Below are 20,189 nucleotides of genomic sequence, written 5' to 3'. Positions count from 1 at the left end.
CCAATAGCGAACAAGATACCCTGGGAGGAAACCTGCAATCAGGAACACTCAGCAGCATTATTATCTCCATCTGTTGAGGCAGATCACAGCCATCCCAGCTAGTAGCCATCAATAGCCTTCTCTTCCTGCATGCATTTGTCTAATCCTCTTTTAAAGCCATCTAGGTTGGTGGCCAGCCTTGCCTCCTGTGGAAGCGAGTTGCAAAGTTTAACTATGTGCTGTGTGAAGACTTTCTTGTAGCTGTCCTGAATCTTCCAACATTCAAGTTAATTTGATGTTCATGAGTTCTACTGTTATGAGAGAGGAAGCAAAAACGTTTTTCTATCTACTTTCTCCAGCCCATGCATCTTTTTATAAATGTTTATAATGTGAACTCTTATTTTCTCTTTCTCTAAACTCAAAAGACCCAAACCCTGCAACCTTTCTTCATCAGGGAGTCACTCCATACCCTGATCATTTTGAATGCCCTTTAAATAACTTTTTTCCAACTACAATAGCCTTTTTGAGCTGAGATGAATAGGTATCCATTTTAACATTTGCATTTTACCGAGTTAGGAAAGCTGTGGTCCTGTTTGCATGCAAGGTGCATATATAAACTAACTATTTTTTGCAAACACTTCCATATTTTTCAGTTTCACAAACAGAGATTTCTTCTCAATTACCTCTCCACCCCAGTTTTACACACTTCCATGTATCAAACAATTTATGCAAAAGAAATGTGCATGGAAGGTTTGCATCAGGGGGATTTCAGAGTTCATTGGGGAGGGGGGAATTGGCAGCAACATGTGGTCTGATGGCCCCTCCCCTTATTTTTTTAAATGGGACATCCTGCCTGCAATATTATAAATGGTGGAGAGGAGAACATGTCCACCCCAAGGTACAAAACCAGATCTATGCACCATCTATTTTGGAGATAGCAGTGCAGGGAGTTGAACTAGATGACTTGTTTTGTTGATTCCAACTCTACAATTCTATGATTCTATTATCCAGCATAGCATTAAAGTCTAAAAATGCATCACTTGTGGTGGAATGGTCTCTATCTTTAAAAAACACACACACACAGAGAGAGAGAGAGAGAGACCTTGGAAATCAACACTAGCAATCCCAAGAAGTCTTGAAACAATCCTACGCCTCACACACTGTGGGAGACAGGAATGTGGGGACAGGAGATGGGCATCAGCCAGTAGGAAGCCACTGAAAGGACATCCGTTGCTGCTGCTGCACCAGTGAAAACTTTGCAAAATTGAAAAGCTAAGCTAAGCTACTGCAAATGGTAATTTTCACAAAATTTCCGCTCACTCCCTACCTAAATGGCCAAACTGTTTGCTTCCTGAAATCCCCACCACCATCATAGAATCACAAAATTGCAGAGTTGGAAGGTAACCCCAAGGGCCATCTAGTCCAACCCCCTGCAATGCAGAAATCACAGCTAAAGAATTTCTGATAGGTGGCCAGCCCAACTCTGCTTAAAAACCTCAAATACACTGTAAATTTGTTCTGGTCAGCCTAGGGTACCCAATCCACCTCAATTAGGATCTGGAAGAGACCAGGGTTCGATTCTCTACTCGGTCATAAAGCTCACAGAGTCAGCCATTGTCTTGGGGGTCAGCCATTGTCTCTCAGACTAATCTACATCACAGGATTGATGTAATCCTTGGGGACTAAATGGGGATGGGGAGAGAACCATGTATGTCACCTTGAGCTCACTGGAGAAAAAGGTGGGATAAGAATTCAGTAAAATAAGTAAAATCCTACAATTCTGGAGGGCTCAGTTCTTTGCATCCATTTGTTCTTGTGGGTTTGGGCCCCCAGCTGTCAAGCTCTGTGTGAGCAGTAGGTTTGGCATTCCCAGAAAAGGCAGATAGCTCCCCATCCAGAGTGGTTCGTTCCACTGGAGGACTCTTAAAAGCACATAAATCTCTCCCTTCCATACTTGCAAGGCAGCTCTCCCTTAATTTATAGACATTCCACGAGACGCATAGGGCCATGCTGAATGCAGGCTGGCTCCAGCTTGTTCAGACAGATTCCTCAGCCCGGCTACAATGTTCACCACCAAAAAGCCGTGTGGGCTGCCGTATGCCTCCTGTTATTTCTTCCCAACCTTGCCCAGTTCACCCTTTTGGTGAATTCAGGCAGGCTTTTAAGAACCTAAGAAGATCCTGCTGGACTAGTCTAGTCCAGTATCCTCCTCCCACATTGCCTAACCAGATGTCTGAGGGAAACCTGCAAGCAGGATTCAAACACAAGAGCAACACTCACCCCTTCTTTGGTTTCTAGCAGCTGGCATTCAGAAGCATTGCTGCCTCAAACTGTAGAGGGCGCAGCACAACCATCCTTGCTAGTAGCCATCAATAAACTTCTCCTTCTTCATTAATTTGTGCAACCCTCTTTAAAAGCAATCCCATTTTTTGGCCATCATTGCCTCCTACGGGAGCAAGTTTTATAGTGCTGTGTGAAGAAGTATTTTCTTTTATGCATCCTGAATCACCAAACATTCAGCTTCACTGGATGCCCACACATTCTAGTGTTATGAGAGGGAGAAAAACGGTCCTCTAACCACTTTTTCTCCATGCCCTGCATAATTTTTATAAACGTCTATCATGTCACCTCCTCTTCTCCTTTTTCAAGTCCCAAACACGCCAAACTTTATTCATAGGGGAGTCACTCCACCCACTTTATCATTTTGGTTGCCCTATTGTGAACATTGCCCTATTCCACCACTACAGTACCCTTTTTGAGGTGAGGTGAACAAAACAGCAGTACTCCAAATGTGGTTGCACCATAGAGTTATATAATGGCATTATGATATTGGCTGTTTTATTTTCAATTCCTTTCCTAATGATCCCTAGCATGCCCCACCCAACCTGCCTCCCCACCCCCCACTCCTGGTTGAAGGTACTGCAGCAAAAAATAAGGTTCTTTCTCACAGTTAATAATAGCTAGGGAAGTGTCTGGCCCAGGTTATTCTCATCAGAATAAATTGTGAAAAGTAAAGTCACTTGACTTATTCTGCATTAATTTACTTTCTTCTTCTAGAACTCTGCAAAAGGTTTTAAAAAGAAGGAAAGGAAAGGGGAGCCCTGTTTTCAGCTCCACTCCTGCAGAGCTTGTTTAATTCATGAAGCAGAACCATCTCCCCAGCAGAGTTTCAATAAACAGCTTCCTTGCATGGAATGGGGAAGTGTCATTGGCAACCTACTAATAGGACAGTTTATGTTTCGTGGGCTGCAGGCAGCTCAGAAGGTTCAAAGTTGCTTCTTCATGCAGCACTTAGTTAAACTGTGGAACTCCCTCCCGCAGGAGGCAGGGATGGTCACCAACTCAGATGGCTTTAAAAGAGGATTGGACCAAATTCATGGAGGAGGAGAGGGCTATCAGTGGTTGCTGGCCATCATGGCTCTGCTCTGCTCCCCACAGTCATAGGCAGCAATATTTCTGAATACCAGTTGCTGGAAACCGCAGGAGGGATCTTGCACTTGGAGTCTGCTCCCTGGTTTCCCACAGGCATCTGGTTTGACCACTTCAAGGACAGGGTGCTGGGCTAGGTGAGCCCCCGGGACTGATCAGCAGGGCTCTTTTTATGCTCAACCTCCGGCACAAGTCCCACTTCCAGTCATCTTGCTCACGTGGCTCTCTGCGTGAGCTCAGGCAACCTTTTCATGTTGCTCCGCAGTGAACAAATCCTCCCTTTGCTCTACATACCAGTTTGCCAAAGACTACTGAGTTGTCAGAGCAGAACCAAGGCCAGGTTAACAGCAAGCTGCCAACACAAATAATTTGTTTCCAGTTTCCCTTGCTCCTTAATATTTGAATCCCCCTGATTTTTCCTATCTTGGGTAAGTTAACTGCAAAGCCTGCAGAAAGATTTGGAAGTTGCAAAAATGAATGTCATGGTTTAGAATTTCCATATATTTGACACACACAAAGAGAGAGGGGAAGGAGGGTGGGCTATAAATTAGATTTTTGTCCCAAGATGCATTTTGGCACAGAATCTGATTAGAAAGTGGGAAAGCAAAGTTGCATGAAGCAGTGAGAGCCAGGATCCAGGTTTGCTTGAAGTTTAAAACAATGTAGTCAGACTCAAAATTGGGCAAAATTTCAGGATGCGAATTCTACTTTTATATTTTATACAGTTTTTTTAAAAAAATGAGGAGTCTTGCTAAGGAATTAATTAATTTTAAGAACAGTCAACAAGAGCCAAATTCAGTTCAGGAGAGCCAATCATGGTGTAGTAGTTAGAGCAGAGCTTTCCAAACTGTGTGTCGTGATACATTAGCATGTCAGCGGCAGTGTATAGGCGTGTCGTGCGAATGCTCCTTGTGCTCCTCCTGGGGCTTGAAAGGGGTTCGTTTAACCTCTGGTTTGCTAGTAAAACTGAATTACTGTGGTGTGATATGATGCATGTGTCACCGACATGAAAAATTTGGAAAGCTCTGGGTTAGAGTGTTGGACTCTAACCTGAGAAACCAGGGTTCAACCCACTAGACCATGAAGCTTACTGTGTAACCTTGGTGGTCAGTCACAGCCTCTCAGCCTTACTTACCTCACAGGGATTTTGTGGGGCTTAAATGAGGAGGGAAGAGAACCATGTATGCCACCTTGAGCTCCTTGGAGGAACAGTGGGATACAAATAAAAATATATAAAGGAGGGCATGTCACCTACTGCTCTTTCTCCCATATCATCATAACATTTGACACTGCTATCATTTTGTGACGATTTACAAGCTTGTATAGTAACTTATTAATGTGTTTTGAAACTGCCAACTAGCTGTAGATTTCAGGATCTGAATGTCTCTGGTGCATGGAAACAGGATTCAGAAACTTCAAACAAACTCAGATTATGACTATGGGAAGGCATAGCTATAGTCTCTCTCCCCCCCCCCCCATCTTTGTTAATTCATTATTATTAAGGAATGGGCATCCCTATCATGATTTACTGCAAAAGCCTTGGGGCTTGTGTAATGCAACCACACCTTTGCCTCTTGTATGATCAAATATTTGCCCAAGTTACCTCCAGCTCCCTCCTTCTAGTCCTCACATGCATCCGTATTCTCAAACAGCCTCCTGGTTTCAAGCTGAAGTACCATAATACCACTGTACAAATCTAGGGTGTGACCACATTTGAAATACTGTGTAGGCAGTTCTGGTCGCCTCACTTCAAAATGGATATTGCAGAGTTAGAAAGTGTTTGGAAAATGGCAGCCCAAATGATAAAGGGGGTGGAGCGACTCCCCCATGAAGAAAGGCTGCAGCATTTGGGTCTTTTTAGTTTAGAGAAAAGGCAAGTAACAGGTGACATGATGGAAGTTCATAAAATTATGCATGGCATGGAGAAAGTGGAGAAAGAAAAGTTTTTCTCCCTCTCTCATAATACTGAAACTTGTGGGCATCCAATGAATGTGGGAATATTGAGTACAGATAAAAGAAAGTCTTCTTAATGCAGCATACTGTGGTGGCCACCAAGCTGGATGGCTTTAAAAGAGGACTAGAAAAATTCATGGAAGAGAAGGCTATTGATGGGTATTAGCCATGATGCCCACGGCTCTGCCTTCATAGTTGGAGGTAGCATTGCTTCTGAATACCAGTTGCTAGAAACCACAGCGTGGCAGATTGCTCTTGTGCTCAGGGCCTGCTTGTGGGCTTACCAAAAGAGGTATCTAGTTGGCCATTGTGAGATCAGGATGCTAGACTAGACGGGCCATTGGTCTGACCCAGCTGGCTATTCCTACATTCTTAACCCTCAGCTTCCTTAACAAACTACAGCTCCTATAACACTTTGGGGGAAGCTGTGACTGTTTAACGTGGCATCATTGCGCTTCATATCTATGGTGTGAATGTCTTCTAAGATGAGCCTTTCCTTCAGATCTTAACACAGCAATATAACATTGGAGGTGCTCCTTAGGTACCTGGATACTAAGTCATGTGGGGCTTTAAAGATCAGCAGTAACATTCTGAATTAGGTTCAGAAGCATATCAGGAGCAGGTGAAAATCCCACTGAATTGGTAGTAATATAATACTGGCTGGCTGAACCACTTAGTGACTGGCTACTGAACTTTGCACTTACAGATAGTCCATCTTCCAAACCAGTTCAGCTTATTTATTTTATTACATAAAATTTATACCCTTGTTGATTGTAAATAAAGCCCCCCAAAGTGGTTTACAAAAAAAGATTAAACAACGAAATTATTGATAAGAACAATTAGCAACAATAATATAAGACTTTAAACATGTTAAAATAAAAATAGAGAAAAAAACGGATTAAAACTTTCTAAATATCTGGACAGGCTTGTTTAAAATAAAATGTTTTGAGCAGGTAGCAAAAGGAGTGCAGTTAAGGCACCAGCCTCATATCAAGAGGTAGGGAGTTTTAGAGTATAGGTGTTGCCACACAAAAATATCAAGTTCTAACAAAAGTTAATTTGGTCTTCAGCCTATAAACATAAAAAAAGAGGGAAGCGAGTAGGATCCAGACAATCTACATCTACATAAATGGCACCATTTAAAATGGATATCACAAAACCACTTAACGATCAGGAATAGACAGATGGACTTGACTCTCCTTTTATAATTATGACAGAGTTTTGATAGCTACAGCAAGGAACCTGGCTATATTTTCTATGATCATAAGGTTGAAATCAGACAGTAAAACAGGTATAAAACTGAGATAAAACTCATCCAAGTTCCCCTAGCGTAGAAATAGTACATGGGTGATAAAAGGGGATCTAATGTCCCTGTTAAAATGTGAGTATAGGAGAACATGGACTAATGTTTCATCTGAGCTGTCTTCAAGGGTAGCCCCACATACAGCACAACAGGAAAGGATGGAGAAAAGAAAGTATTTCTTGACGCAGCACAAACCATGGAACTCGCTCCCACAGGAGGCAGGAATTAGGTCTGGAAATGAACTGGCAAGCAGCTATTTGTTTCCGTTTCTCATAACGCTGGAACTTGCAAACATCCAATGAGGCTGAATGTTGCAAGATTCAGGGCAGATAAAAGAAATCCACACTGCCAAATATGGAACTCCTTCTCTCAGGAGGCAGCAATGGCCACCGACCTAGATGGCTTTAAAAGAGGATTAGACAAATTATTGGCTACTAGACATGATCGCTGTGCTCTGCCTACACAGTTGGAAGTAGTAATGCTTCTGGATACTCGTTGCTGGAATCCATGGGAGGGAAGAGGGATCAGATCTTGCTTGCAAGTTTCCCATGAGAATCATTTTGGCCACAGTGAGAAGAGGATGTTGGACTATATGAGCCACTGGCCTGATCCAGCAGGCTCTTCTTATGTTCTTACAGTACAATATCTAACTGAAGCCAATAAAAGAAGGGCTCATCTACACATAACTTTGCTCCACACTTTCCCTAGTACAACTCAATTGCCATTTACTCAATGCAGGTTTTCCCAGAGAATGTGCCGGGACCAAAGCAAAAAACAAAAAATAATGCTTGGATACGAACCTGGAAAGCCTTGACCTGTGCCTAGAAATGCAACACCAAAGGATGTGTGAATGAACCCTAAACCACAAACTATTGAAATACACAGGACTTACTCAACAGGATGCTCCTTGATTGGGCTGCTCAGAAGGGTGATCATGGGATGTTCAAGAAAAACAACGTGTATGACCAGTTGCTGGGAATCACAAGTGAGCATTGTTGTTGTGCTCAGGTCCTGCTTGCCACCTTCCCACAAGCACCTGGTTGGCAACTTTGAGAAAAGACTGCTCAACTAGATGGGCCACTGCATGATCCAGCAGCTGGTCGCTTATTATGTTCTTAGGATACTGAGCAAGTTGTATCAGAGGAGAGACTAACCATGCACATCAGTTGCACAATGCCTGGACAGGGGACAGAAACCAATGCAAGGTCAGAAATGACTGCTCTTCCATCTGCAGTGAGAACTGGGCTTGGGATCCTGTCCTAGGGCTGGAACCTTATGCAAGTGCCCCATACTATTTCAACCATTCTAGACCAGTGTTTATCAAAGTGGTTGGTAGCACAGCCCGCCCCCCCCCCAGCGGGGCACTAAGAGGCAAGGGAGTTGAAGGGTTGCAGGTGTTAATGACTATCAGACATTGAAAAGCAGGTATCACTCGATCAAGCTCATCCATTTTGCTGAATTAACCAAACTAAACAAATTGGATTTTGTGCAATTAATTGTTATATTTTGAATTTTACTGTGTTTTTGAATTTTACTGTGTTTTTACCTTCCTTAGTAGGTTGTGCAAACCACCATTCCGAATAACACTTTGTATATGGTAGGGTAGCAGGCTCTGGGGATACGTTTATAGAACCAAGTGGCCAGAAAGTTTGGGAACCATTGATCTGGACAGTATGGTCCATAAAGACTTCCCCAGTCTTGGATCTCCAAACATAGTTGGAATTTAATTCCCTTCAGCCCTGACCACTGGCCATGAATGCTTGGGCTGATGGGGGTTATACAGTCCACAAACCAATAGGATGCAAAATACATGATAAAAGCAAGAAAAAAAGGACACAAAACATTAAAGCCCCCCTCGCACAAACACATTTAAAAGGGACATCTGCTTTGTGCTCTTCGCCAGCATACTGACTTTTATTAGGCATAAGACTGTCAGCATAGAAGTGCACTCAGAGATCTGGGATGGTTGCTTTTTTCCAACTGGGCCAAGTTCAAGGTGTTGTTGTTGTTTAGTTGTTTAGTTGTGTCTGACTCTTCATGACCCCATGGACCAGAGCACACCAGGCACTCATGTGTTCCACTGCTTCCCGAAGTTTGGTCAAACTCATGTTGGTAGCTTCGAAAACACTGTCCAACCATCTCATCCTCTGTCGTCCCCTTCTCCTTGTGCCCTCAATCTTTCCTAACATCAGGGTCTTTTCCAGAAAGACTTCTCTTCTTATGAGGTGGCCAAAGTATTGGAGCCTCAGCTTCAGGATCTGTCCTTCCAGTGAGCACTCAGGGCTGATTTACTTAAGAAAGGATAGATTTAATCTTCTTGCAGTCCATGGGATTCTCAAGAGTCTCCTACAGCACCATAATTCAAAAGCATCAATTGTTGAACGATCAGCCTTCTTTATGGTCCAGCTCTTACTTCCATACATCACTACTGGGAAAACCATAGCTTTAACTATACAGACCTTTGTCGGCAAGGTGATGTCTCTGCTTTTTAAGATGTTGTCTAGGTTTGTCACTGCTTTTCTCCCAAGAAGCAGACTGCTGTCACCATCTGCAGTGATCACGGAACCCAAGAAAATAAAATCTCTCACTGCCTCCATTTCTTCCCCTTCTATTTGCCAGGAGGTGATGGGACTAGTGGCTATGATCTTAGTTTTTTTGATGTTGAGCTTCAGACCATATCAAGGTGTTACTATTAGTCAATAAAGCCCATAACAACTTCTGATCAATTTACCTGTGAAATCACCTTACACCCCCACCCCTGCTCGACTACTTCCATCTGCGGAACTGGCACTGTTGCTTGTGCCATATAATCCCCATTACACAGTCAATCATTTAGTGGCAGCACCTACACTTTGGAACTCCCTGCCTATTGATACATTAGGCAGGCACCTTTGCTGCACTCTTTTTGGTGCCTGCTTAAAACCTTTTTCTTTAAATAAGCTTCTCTAGGCATGTAGAACACTGGTGAACGTTTTAAGCTATTTTTAGTTTACTGCTGATTTTATTTTTTGAATGTTTTAAAGAGTTGTTTCCAGTGATTACTGATTTTCTGTAAACTACTTTGAGGTGATCTTTTTAAGCAACTGAATGGTGTATGTATAAATTTTGTGAAATAAAATAATTCTAACAACAACAACAAAAAATGTAGTGATTCAATAAAAGTTACCCAAATTGCTATTGCTTTGTATGAGGAAAGTGAAAAATAAGCTTCAGGGCCTGCAGAATATCTCCATTTTGCCTTGCAGTGCAAAATGGAGGAGAATCCAAGGCCAGCATCCAAAAAGATTAATGTTATGTCCCTCAGCCACTAAATATAGAGGAGCCACCACTGGGGTGCTGAAAATAGACTGTCCCAAAGGTCTTTCAATTCTGAACCACTACTCCACTGTATGGTGATTCCTGGTCTCATTCTTGCAACGGAAGGACAGAAGCGAGTCTGCAAACAGCACCAACATACTTGCAGAATATTTTTATCATTATGACCTGCACACATTCACAAACACCTCCAGGGTTTGTGAGAGGCACATTCCATGCACATGGTGTGCAATGGAACAATGCAAATGCTAGGGCGGTGGGGGAGGGGGAGGAGAGAGCCCAGGATGGGATTTTTAATTTAATTAAAAACAACAACAACACCCCTTACAAACTTACCCTTTGCTAACAGGCCCTGCGTTGCCCAGGCATTCCAAAGTGTAAAAGAGTCGCTCTCTCTGAATCCTCCTCCTCTTTACTCCTGCAGATCCTTCACGGCCTGACCCTCTTTGCCCTTTGATATCTCACTTCTGGAATCCCTCTGTGTGACATCTCTGCCAATGTCCTTCCAAACCCAATTACATGTATCTGTTGCTGCTATTCCACTTTTGAGTCTGACAAGTCCAATCCAGCTGTGCAAATTGGATGGCTGTTTGGCAAACAGAGAACATTTGGGGGCTCTCTGACAGGATGTGTGCTTTACCCCTTGGTGAGAGACGAGATTGAGAAGCACTTCAAGAGCCAAGCTGGCAAGCTCTAAATTTCATCCAAAGATGCCAAAGAAAGAAGTATCCTTTGCTAAGTGGGGCTTTTATTTCTGCCCCGGATTGACCTGAAATAAAGCATGCAGGCATGAAGGATCCTAGTGCCAAGGCCACTCTGTATTCCATGTGCCACAATAGGTAGGTATTATATGCCAATGCACACTCAGGCCATACCTGCACCATACATTTAAGGCAGTGTTGTGCCAGTTTAAACAGTCATGGCTTCTCCCCTCAAATACTCCTGAGAATTGTAGTTGGTTAAGGGCACTGACAGTTATTAAGAGGCCTCTATTCCCAAACAGAGACACAGTTCTCAGAGCTGCCTCGGAAGAGCGATTGGTTGTTAAACTACTCTGGTTTTGACCTATAAAGCCTTAAACAGCTCGGGACCGCAATACCTCAAGGACTGCCTTTCTCCATATGAACCTACCCAGACCTGAGGTCATAGAATCATAGAGTTGGAAGAGACCACAAGGGCCATCGAGTCCAACCCCCTGCCAAGCAGGAAACACCATCAGAGCACTCCTGACATGGTTGTCAAGCCTCTGCTTAAAGACCTCCAAAGGAGGAGACTCCACCACACTCCTTGGCAGCAAATTCCACTGTCGAACAGCTCTTACTGTCAGGAAGTTCTTCCTAATGTTTAGGTGGAATCTTCTTTCTTGTAGTTTGGAACCATTGCTCCGTGTCCACTTCTCTGGAGCAGCAGAAAACAACCTTTCTCCCTCCTCTATGTGACATCCTTTTATATATTTGAACATGGCTATCATATCACCCCTTAACCTCCTCTTCTCCAGGCTAAACATGCCCAGCTCCCTTAGCCGTTCTTCATAAGGCATCGTTTCCAGGCCTTTGACCATTTTGGTTGCCCTCCTCTGGACACGTTCCAGTTTGTCAGTGTCCTTCTTGAACTGTGATGCCCAGAACTGGACACAGTACTCCAGGTGAGGTCTGACCAGAGCAGAATACAGTGGCACTATTACTTCCCTTGATCTAGATGCTATACTCCTATTGATGCAGCCCAGAATTGCATTGGCTTTTTTAGCTGCCGCGTCACACTGTTGGCTCATGTCAAGTTAGTGGTCAACCAAGACTCCTAGATCCTTTTTACATGTACTGCTCTCAAGCCAGGTGTCACCCATCTTGTATTTGTGCCTCTCATTTTTTTTGCCCCAGTGCAATACTTTACATTTCCCCCTGTTAAAATTCATCTTGTTTGTTTTGGCCCAGTTCTCTAATCTGTCAAGGTCGTTTTGAAGTGTGATCCTGTCCTCTGGGGTGTTAGCCACTCCTCCCAGTTTGGTGTCATCTGCAAATTTGATCGGGAAGAGGTCATCTTCTGTGGCCCTTCTTCGTGTGCCTCCTCCACCTGAGGTCTGGAGGGTGGCAACACGAGAACAGGCCTTTTTTTGTTGTTGTTGCAGTGATTCCATTTGCGGAATTCTCTCCCCAGGGTGCCTTCATTATATACCTTTAGGTGCCAAGTGAAAACCTTCTCCAACCAGGCCTTTGGCTGATTGACATCCAATACCCTTTTAAAATGTGTTGTGGAAGTGGGGATTATTGGGTTGTTTTTGTTATGTATTTTCTGTTTTTATATTGTGATTTTTTTGTTGTGAACAGTCCTGAGGACTAATACTAATACAGTGGTACCTCGGGTTAAGAACTTAATTCGTTCTGGAGATCTGTTCTTAACCTCAAACTGTTCTTAACCTGAGGTACCATTTTAGCTAATGGGACCTCCCGCTGCCGCCACGCCGCCACCACATGATTTCTGTTCTCATCCTGAAGCAAAATTCTTAATCCAAGGTACTATTTCTGGGTTAGCGGAGTCTGTAACCTGAAGTGTCTGTAACCCGAGGTACCACTGTACTTTGGGAACTGTAGCTATGTGAAGGGATTAGGGGTCTCCTAACAACTCACAATGTCCTTAACAAATGACAGTTCCTAGGATTCTTTGGGAGAAGCCATGTATGTTAACATGGTATAATAGTGCTTTAAACGTAAGGTGCAAATGGGGCCTTAATTGCATTCAGAAAAGGGAAGCTAAAATGATGAAGGTGATGGAGTGCCTCCCCTTGCAGCATTGGGGATATTTTAGTTTAGAGAAAATGATAGCAAGAAAGGAGATTCCAACTAAACATTAGAAAGGAACTTTACAATGGTAAGAGCATTCATTGCAGGTTTTAAAGAAGGGGCTGGATGGCCATCTGTCATAAATGCTTTAGCTGAGATTCCAGCATTGCATGCAGTTGGACTAGATGACCCTTGGGGTCCCTTCCAACTCTACAATTCTATGTTTCCATGACAGTGGAACAGGCTCCCTCACAAGGTGGTGCGCTTCTTTCTCCTCGAAGGCTTTTAAGCATAAATTGTCAGGGATTATTCAGCTGGGATTCCTGTATTGAAGGGGATTTGACTAGAAAGCCCATGGGATCCCTTCCAAGTCGTCATCGGCTTCTTCTTCTTCTTCTTCTTCTTCTTCTTCTTCTTCTTCTATCACTCGTAGCAAAGTAAGACTGTCTTCTATGAACACGGTCTTGACAGTGAGTCCATAAGTGACTGTGGAGGTCAATTCTGGATCCACATGTCTTTCCACAGTGGGACATAGGTTTCCGGGCAGAAGTTGATCATGTTGAGGGTTTGCCAAATGTGCCTTCAGCTTAGAACATTTCTCCCTTTCGTCCTGAGTTCAAGCTTCTTCAAAGTCCATGACATCTTTGGTAAAGGCTGTTCTCCAATTGGAGCACTCGCAGGCCAGTGTTCCCCAATTGTTGGTATTTATATTACATTTTTTTGGATTTACTTTGAGAAAGTCTTTAAACATCTTTTGTTGACCACTAGCATTACGCTTTCCATGTTTAAGTTCAGAATAGAGTAGTTGCTTTGGAAGACGATAAGCAGGCATCCGAACAACATGACCAGTTCAACGAAGTTGATGTTGAAGAATGATTGCTTTGACACTGGTAATCTTTGCTTCTTCCAGTACACTGGCATTAGTTCACCTGTCTTCCCAAGTGATATATAATTTTTTTCAGAAACACTGTTGCTGGAAACTTTCAAGGAACTGGAGATGGCGTTTAGAAGTGGTCCATGTTTCACAAGCATACAGTAAAGTTGGTAGTGCAAAAGCTTTGTCAACAAGCATTTTGGTTTTCCTGCAAATGTCCTGGTCCTCAAAATACTCTGCACTTCAGTTGAGAGAAGGCTGCACTCACAGAGCTCAGGCGATGCTGGATTTCAGCAGCAATGTCAGCCCTTGTGGAAAGGTAACTGCCCAGGTAGGAGAAGTGATTAACACTTTCCAATATTACACCATTGAGTTAGATTTGTGGCGCTATCTACAATCCTATAATCACAAATGCTGTGCAAAGTTACTGCATGCAGCATGAAAGGTGAGTGCGCAGAAGCCCTCCATGTGATGACTGAGAAACATATCAGACAGAACAGCACGGTCAAATCCTCAAATGCGAGTACTTTGGCTGGCGGACCAAGATGTGCCTCTTTGCTAAGTAATATCATAAAAATGTGGCAGATGACTTATTACTGCCAGCAGACAGTGCGCTTAGTAGATGTTCACATTAGGAGAAAATAATGTGATGGGTATTGGGTGGGTCCCCTCTGAACACCCCAGCCGGGTGCCTCTAATTTATGGCAGTACTTATGTTTCCAAATATATGGGATCTGAACTGCTGCCTGTTCCTCCCATCTTTGCGAATTTTAAAGCCACAGTCTTTTCTTTCCCTTCAGCTTGAACAAACTTGCCATCTTGCTGTCACCTCTAAATAAGAAACAACAACAACAGCATGCCAGGGATCCACACCAAAACCCCAATCATAGCCCCTCTGGAAGACCTGCCCAGCTCTGGAGCTGAGGGGTGCGCAGGGAAGCATAAAGCTTCACATCCTGGTCTTTGAGGTGAAAGCTCAGAGTGCAATAAATTTATGTTCACCTGAACAAAATAGGATGGGAGGAGGATAGCATAGGAAGTTGCCTTATATTGAGTCACGCCACTGGTCCATCTAGCCCAGTATTGCCTACTCTGACTGGCAGCAGCTCTCCAGGCTTTCCTTTCAGGCAGGGGTGATTCCCAACCCTACCTGGAGATGCTGTCAGGGACTGAACCTGAGACCGTCTGCTCCACATTTAATTCTCACAAAAATGTGAGGTAGTTCAGGCTGAGCAGCATTGTCTCCCAGGGGAGCTTCACGGCCATCTGGGGATCTAAGCCCTGGTCTCCCACGTCCTAGTCTGATAATCCAGCCACCATACCACACTACAAGGAAAGTTCCATTCCTTTCCCTTATCAACCTATTTCTCCTTCAATAATTGAGTTTCTCTAACAAGATGTGCCCCCCCCAAAAAAACCAGATTTGGAGGGGGAGCCATTTGGAGGTGGAAATCTGGCAGATAATAAAATTGCCACTATCCTTCCTAACCCAGCACCGTTTTCTGGCGGTGGGCGGGTGGAATCAATGGAAAACTTTCTTTAAAGACAAGATGGGAAGTCCTCACCCTGAGCAGGCAAACACTAAGATTACTGTCTGCTAAAGAGTCTTAATAAGGAAATTAAATGTAGACTGGGCTGCTTAACCCAATAAAACCACAGAATCATAGAGGTAAAAAGGTAAAGGTAAAGGACCCCTGGACGGTTAAGTCCAGTCAAAGGTGACTATGGGGTATGACACTCATCTCATTTTTCAGGCTGAGAGAGCTAGCATTTGTCCACACACAGCTTTCTGGTCAGCATGACTAAAACAGTTCTGGAGCAACAGGACACTATGATGAGTTCCAGAGCACACGGAAACACCATTTACCTTCCTGCTGCAACGGTACCTATTTATCTGTGCTTTCAAACTGCTGTGACAGAGCAACGGGATCTCACCACTGTTGTAGAGTTGGAAGGGGCCTCAATCTAGTGCAACCCCTGAAATGCATTAACCACAGCTCAAGAATCCCTGACAGATGGCCATGTAGACTCTGTTTCAAAATCACAAATGAAAGAGAGTCCATCACCTTCTGAGGGAGTCTTTTTCACTGTTGACAGCTTTCACCTTACGAAAGTTCTTCTTAATGTTTAGTTTAAATTTCCTTTCTTGGAATTTGAATCCATTGGTTCAGGACCTTCTCTCCAAAGCAGGAGAAAACAAACCTGCTCTCTCTCCCATGTTACAGCCCTTCAGATATTTGAAGATGGCTATCATGTCACCTCTCCATCTTTTCTTCTCCAGGATAAACATTCCTAACTCCCTCGACCATTCCTCTTAGGGTTTGGTTTCCAGGCCCTTGATCATATTCTTCACCCTCCTCCTCTGCACACGTCATAGCTTGCCAATATACCGTATATACTCGAGTATAAGCTGGTTCACCACACCACAAACCTGGTGGTGGCGGCAGCGGTGGAGGAACAACAAGCAGTTCAAAAGGGCTGCTTTCGGGCTGTTTGTTCCTTCTCCTCCACCGCTGACAGCAGCAAAGACGGAAGAGGAGGAAGGAGCAGCCCAAAAGGGCTCCTTTTGGGCCACTCGTCCCTCCACCGCCACCTCTGCTGCTTGCAAGAGCAGGCATAGGAGCCGTGGTTGGGAGAAGCGCAGTGCAGCACAGTGCCTCTCCCAACTGCGGCTCCTGTTCCTGCCCTTGCGAGAGGCGGGTGGTGGGACCAGTGGAGAGAAAGGGCTCCTTTCGGGCTGCTCGTCCCTCTGCCACTGCTGCCCGCCTCACTCAAGTATAAGCCAAGGGGAGCTTTTCCAGCATAAAAAATGTGCTGAAAAAGTCGGCTTATACTTGAGTATATACGGTACTTCTTAAACTGTGGCACTGAGAAATGGACCCAAGACTCCCAGTGGGGTCTGACCAAGGAAGAATAGAGTGAAACTATTATTTTCCCTTGATATCTGTTAATGCAGCATACAATAGCAATAGCTATTTTTTGCTGCATCACACCACTGACTCATGTTGTTCTTGTGGTCTCCTAAGACCCCAGATCCCTTTTGTTGTCAAGCCAGAGGTACCCCATCCTATATCTGTGCGTTGGGAATGACATCTACAGCCATCGTCTGATTTGCATTCAATCACACACATCACAAACAAACAAAAAGATGAATTACCTTCAGCTGCCCTCTTGAAAAAGACTTTGCAGCTCCCGCAAGTGAGTGCTCCATAGTGGCACCCAGAAGCTTCATCCCCACAGATCAAGCATGTCTTCTGTGGTGGGAAGTAATAGTCAATAGGAAGAACATGGTCTCTTGCAGACTCCAACCTTTGGAAGCAAAAAGGAGAAAAGGGGAAAACATCAGCAAATGTGGCAAACGCATAAGAACTACTGGATATTAAAGAATATTCCAGAAATGTTTATTAGTGTGAACCTGAAAGAGAAATATCTTAAGACAATATTCCACTGGTACTTAACTCCATGTATTATATTGTGTGTCATCCTTTTAGCAGCTGTGAGGTTCCGTAAATTCTTATGCCAAAACTCAAGAAACAGATCCTTCCAGTTCCTCCATTTTTATGCAACAGAAAGTCTAGCTGCTACTAGAAACCAACTTAGCAATTCCTTCAAAGAGAATCATTTTACAGTATCATCCCATATATTTAATAGTACAAGTTGTGACGATGCCAGAATTGCATATTTAAGTATTTGTGATATTTCTGCAATCCCACCATAAATGAAAAAAATAAAAATATGCCATTATGGGAGCCACCCCTTCAACAAAGTTGGAAAGATTGAGAATTTATGTGTGAAATCTGAACTAGTGTACAATGCCATTTGTGTTAAACTTTCAAAGACCTTTCATGTATGTAAGTGGAGACAGATTTAAGCGGTTTATGTGCCCCAACAGGGAGTCTTCAATACTAATGTTAAGGGCCTTTTCCTATGTATGGTAGTTTTAAGGCAGATTGTTAAAAGTACTTTCTGCTGGAATGGGTCACCCCTGTCCAGATGTTCAACATGCCTGTTCTCAAGCTATTGGGCAAAGCCAGGACCCATCAGAAATCTGGCTTTGCTTGGGCCTGGAAATCCTGGGAAATGAGAAATGCAGATTTGCTCAGGCACATTAATATGTCAGATCTCAATGGACATGCATCCCAGTTTCCTGTTTCTGCAAGTGGCTTTCCAGAAGATTCTGGTGTGTGAGCCCATTAATATATAATACTATGTGTTCTTAGGACAAGTATTTATTTGGGAGGTTCAAGTCCACAGTGGAAGTAATTTCATACTTAATGCTTGTTTAGACAAGCCTACCCAGATGCTTAGAAAGTTGAGGGTAATCTTAATCTGCTTTATTATTTTAACTTTTGTATGTTTAACAATATGGTTATGATTTTTCTCAGTTTTATTGTTTCATCTTTTCATAAACTGATTTGAGGTTCTGTACAATGAAGCAGTGTATAAATTTTATGGAATAAGCAAACAAACAAATGTCTGCATGAATAACTGTTAGCATCCTTTCTAACATTAATGGCCCTTTGTGTCCCTTCCAACTCTACATTCTATGATTTGCACTCTCCTGTCTAGGCTTATGCTGATCCTTGAAAATTGTGCTTGGATTAAACAGCAATTTGCTCTTCAAAAGCTGGTTGCTTCATATTGATCTTTCAATGAAAAAGTGGTGCTGTTCAGGGCTTGGCATTGAGGATTCTCAGTCTGCGCTATGTGGAACCCTCTTAAAGGCAATTAAAAACAGTGATTTTGAACCCTTCTGAATGGGAAGAAGACAGAAATATTTCAAAGATAGCAGAAGCAAGGAAGTGGCAAACTCAGACATGGAGCAAATTGGGCAGAAAAGCATGAAAACACCCTCCTTAGATTCTGAAACACTTCCCAAGGTTCAGGGCCATTCTGCATTTCTTCCTCAAACATATTTTTTTTTACCAGATCCAGCTGCCAGTCTCTTATTGTGCTCTTAAACAACCTACAGCCCTGGGCTTTTGAACGTGGCTCGTTATCAAGTGTTGGCCTGCACGTGTTCATCACAGATCTACCACCCTTGCTTTGGGAGAAGTCACAGTGTGGTCTAGTGGTTAGAGTGTCAGAACAGGACCTTGGGGAGAGCAGGTTTCAAATCTCTACTGGGCAATGAAGCTCATTGGGTGTGAAGAAATCTCCCCTCCTGACTGGAATGAGACCCAGGTAGTCTGATTCCCACAGCATTTGGCTCAGACTCAGCCCTTCAGTTAACTCCTGACTATATTCCCCAAACACTCAACCCAGTCTTCCTATCTAAGCTGCGAGGCTCTTTCCCCTTGCTACAGATAGTCTCCTCAGTGTGGTTGTTTGGCTCAAATCAGAACCAGTTCTCTCTCAGGCAAACCTTATCCTAATCCTTACCTCCCAACTCAAATCAAGCCCTATCTCTATCCCTATCTAAAAACTCCCTCAGAAACGGTTCCTCCCCCCGCCCCCAGTGTTGGCTCCAGCCCCCCCCCCCCCCCGGTTGTTTGGCTGTCTTGGTAGCCAATCAGAGAATTCTGAGGGACTGCACCACCAAGACTCTGGCCTGGCTCTGCTGTCTGGCACACACTTCAATGCCTCTTACATGGATGGACGGAGGATACTGTGATAATGCATGTGTGTAAAAACTAGCCTGTTGTACAAAGGCCAAATTTGCATTTGAAACTAAAGCATTTTATAAATATTTATCATCAACAAATAAGTTTGATGTGCAAAGTTTAAGAAATGACTGGTCTAAGTAATGGGAATCCTCACTATTACCTAGACAGTGGGAATATGTATTGGCTTCGATATCAGATGCATTGATGGATCTTAAACTAAGACTAAATCAACAGAAACTATTATTTAGCATTTATTGGACTCCCTTACATTTGTATAAAAAAGGACTATCTAATGTAGCTCTTTGTTGGAGATGTAAATGCTGGACTATATAAACAAGACACCACAGAAAAAAACAAATTAAGATTTTCAGAGGTGAATATGCTCTTGAACTATATACCCATCACATGTAAATTAACAATAGGACAACAAAAATGGATTGTATGCGCCCTGACGGTGGCCAAGAGACTGCTACTGATGAACTTTAAGAAAGAAATTTAAAGAGACACGATTCCCCTTAATCACTTGGCAACATGACAACACTGGGAACATATAAACAGACAGCTTATAGACACAAACGTTATTTGGTTAAAAACAATGATACTTGGAATGAGTTTTGGTTACTGACAATTAAATGTGAGTTAGGATAATAAGAATATACACATCTGTATATTAATGTATGGTAATGTAACAGTATTTTTTAATTTTTTTCATTCATTTTTTCTCTCTTCACTCTACCTCTTTTATAAATAAAATAAAATAAATAAATAAATAAATAAATAAATTATTATTATTATTATTATTATTAATAATAATAATAATGCATTTGCTTCTTTTTGCCTCTGGCCCCACCCACCACTGGCATGTGGCCCCTGCAGGTTTCCTAGAATGGAATATGGCCCTCAAGCTAAAAGAGATTCCCCAACAAATCCACCTGATCCAGAGAAATGTGGTG

The 20,189-nt window shown here is 43.1% G+C and overlaps 1 protein-coding gene across 3 annotated transcripts in view; it reads right to left on the bottom strand.

The window, feature by feature from the left end:
- The window catches only part of AR (androgen receptor), a 237,338-nt gene that overhangs the window by 120,312 nt on the left and 96,837 nt on the right, over window positions 1-20,189 (bottom strand). For all 3 annotated transcript variants that reach the window (XR_014560169.1, XM_083722171.1, XM_083722172.1), the window contains exon 2: window positions 16,788-16,939. Coding sequence is in view for 2 of the 3 variants with exons in the window: in XM_083722171.1 (XP_083578297.1) it covers window positions 16,788-16,939 (152 nt within the window). In the remaining variant the exon portion in view is untranslated. The remainder of the gene's footprint in view (window positions 1-16,787; window positions 16,940-20,189) is intronic.

This window comes from Podarcis gaigeae, assembly GCF_964106915.1.
Source record: "Podarcis gaigeae genome assembly, chromosome: Z".
Taxonomy (NCBI): domain Eukaryota; kingdom Metazoa; phylum Chordata; class Lepidosauria; order Squamata; family Lacertidae; genus Podarcis; species Podarcis gaigeae.
This window is presented reverse-complemented; position numbering and strand designations above follow the sequence as displayed.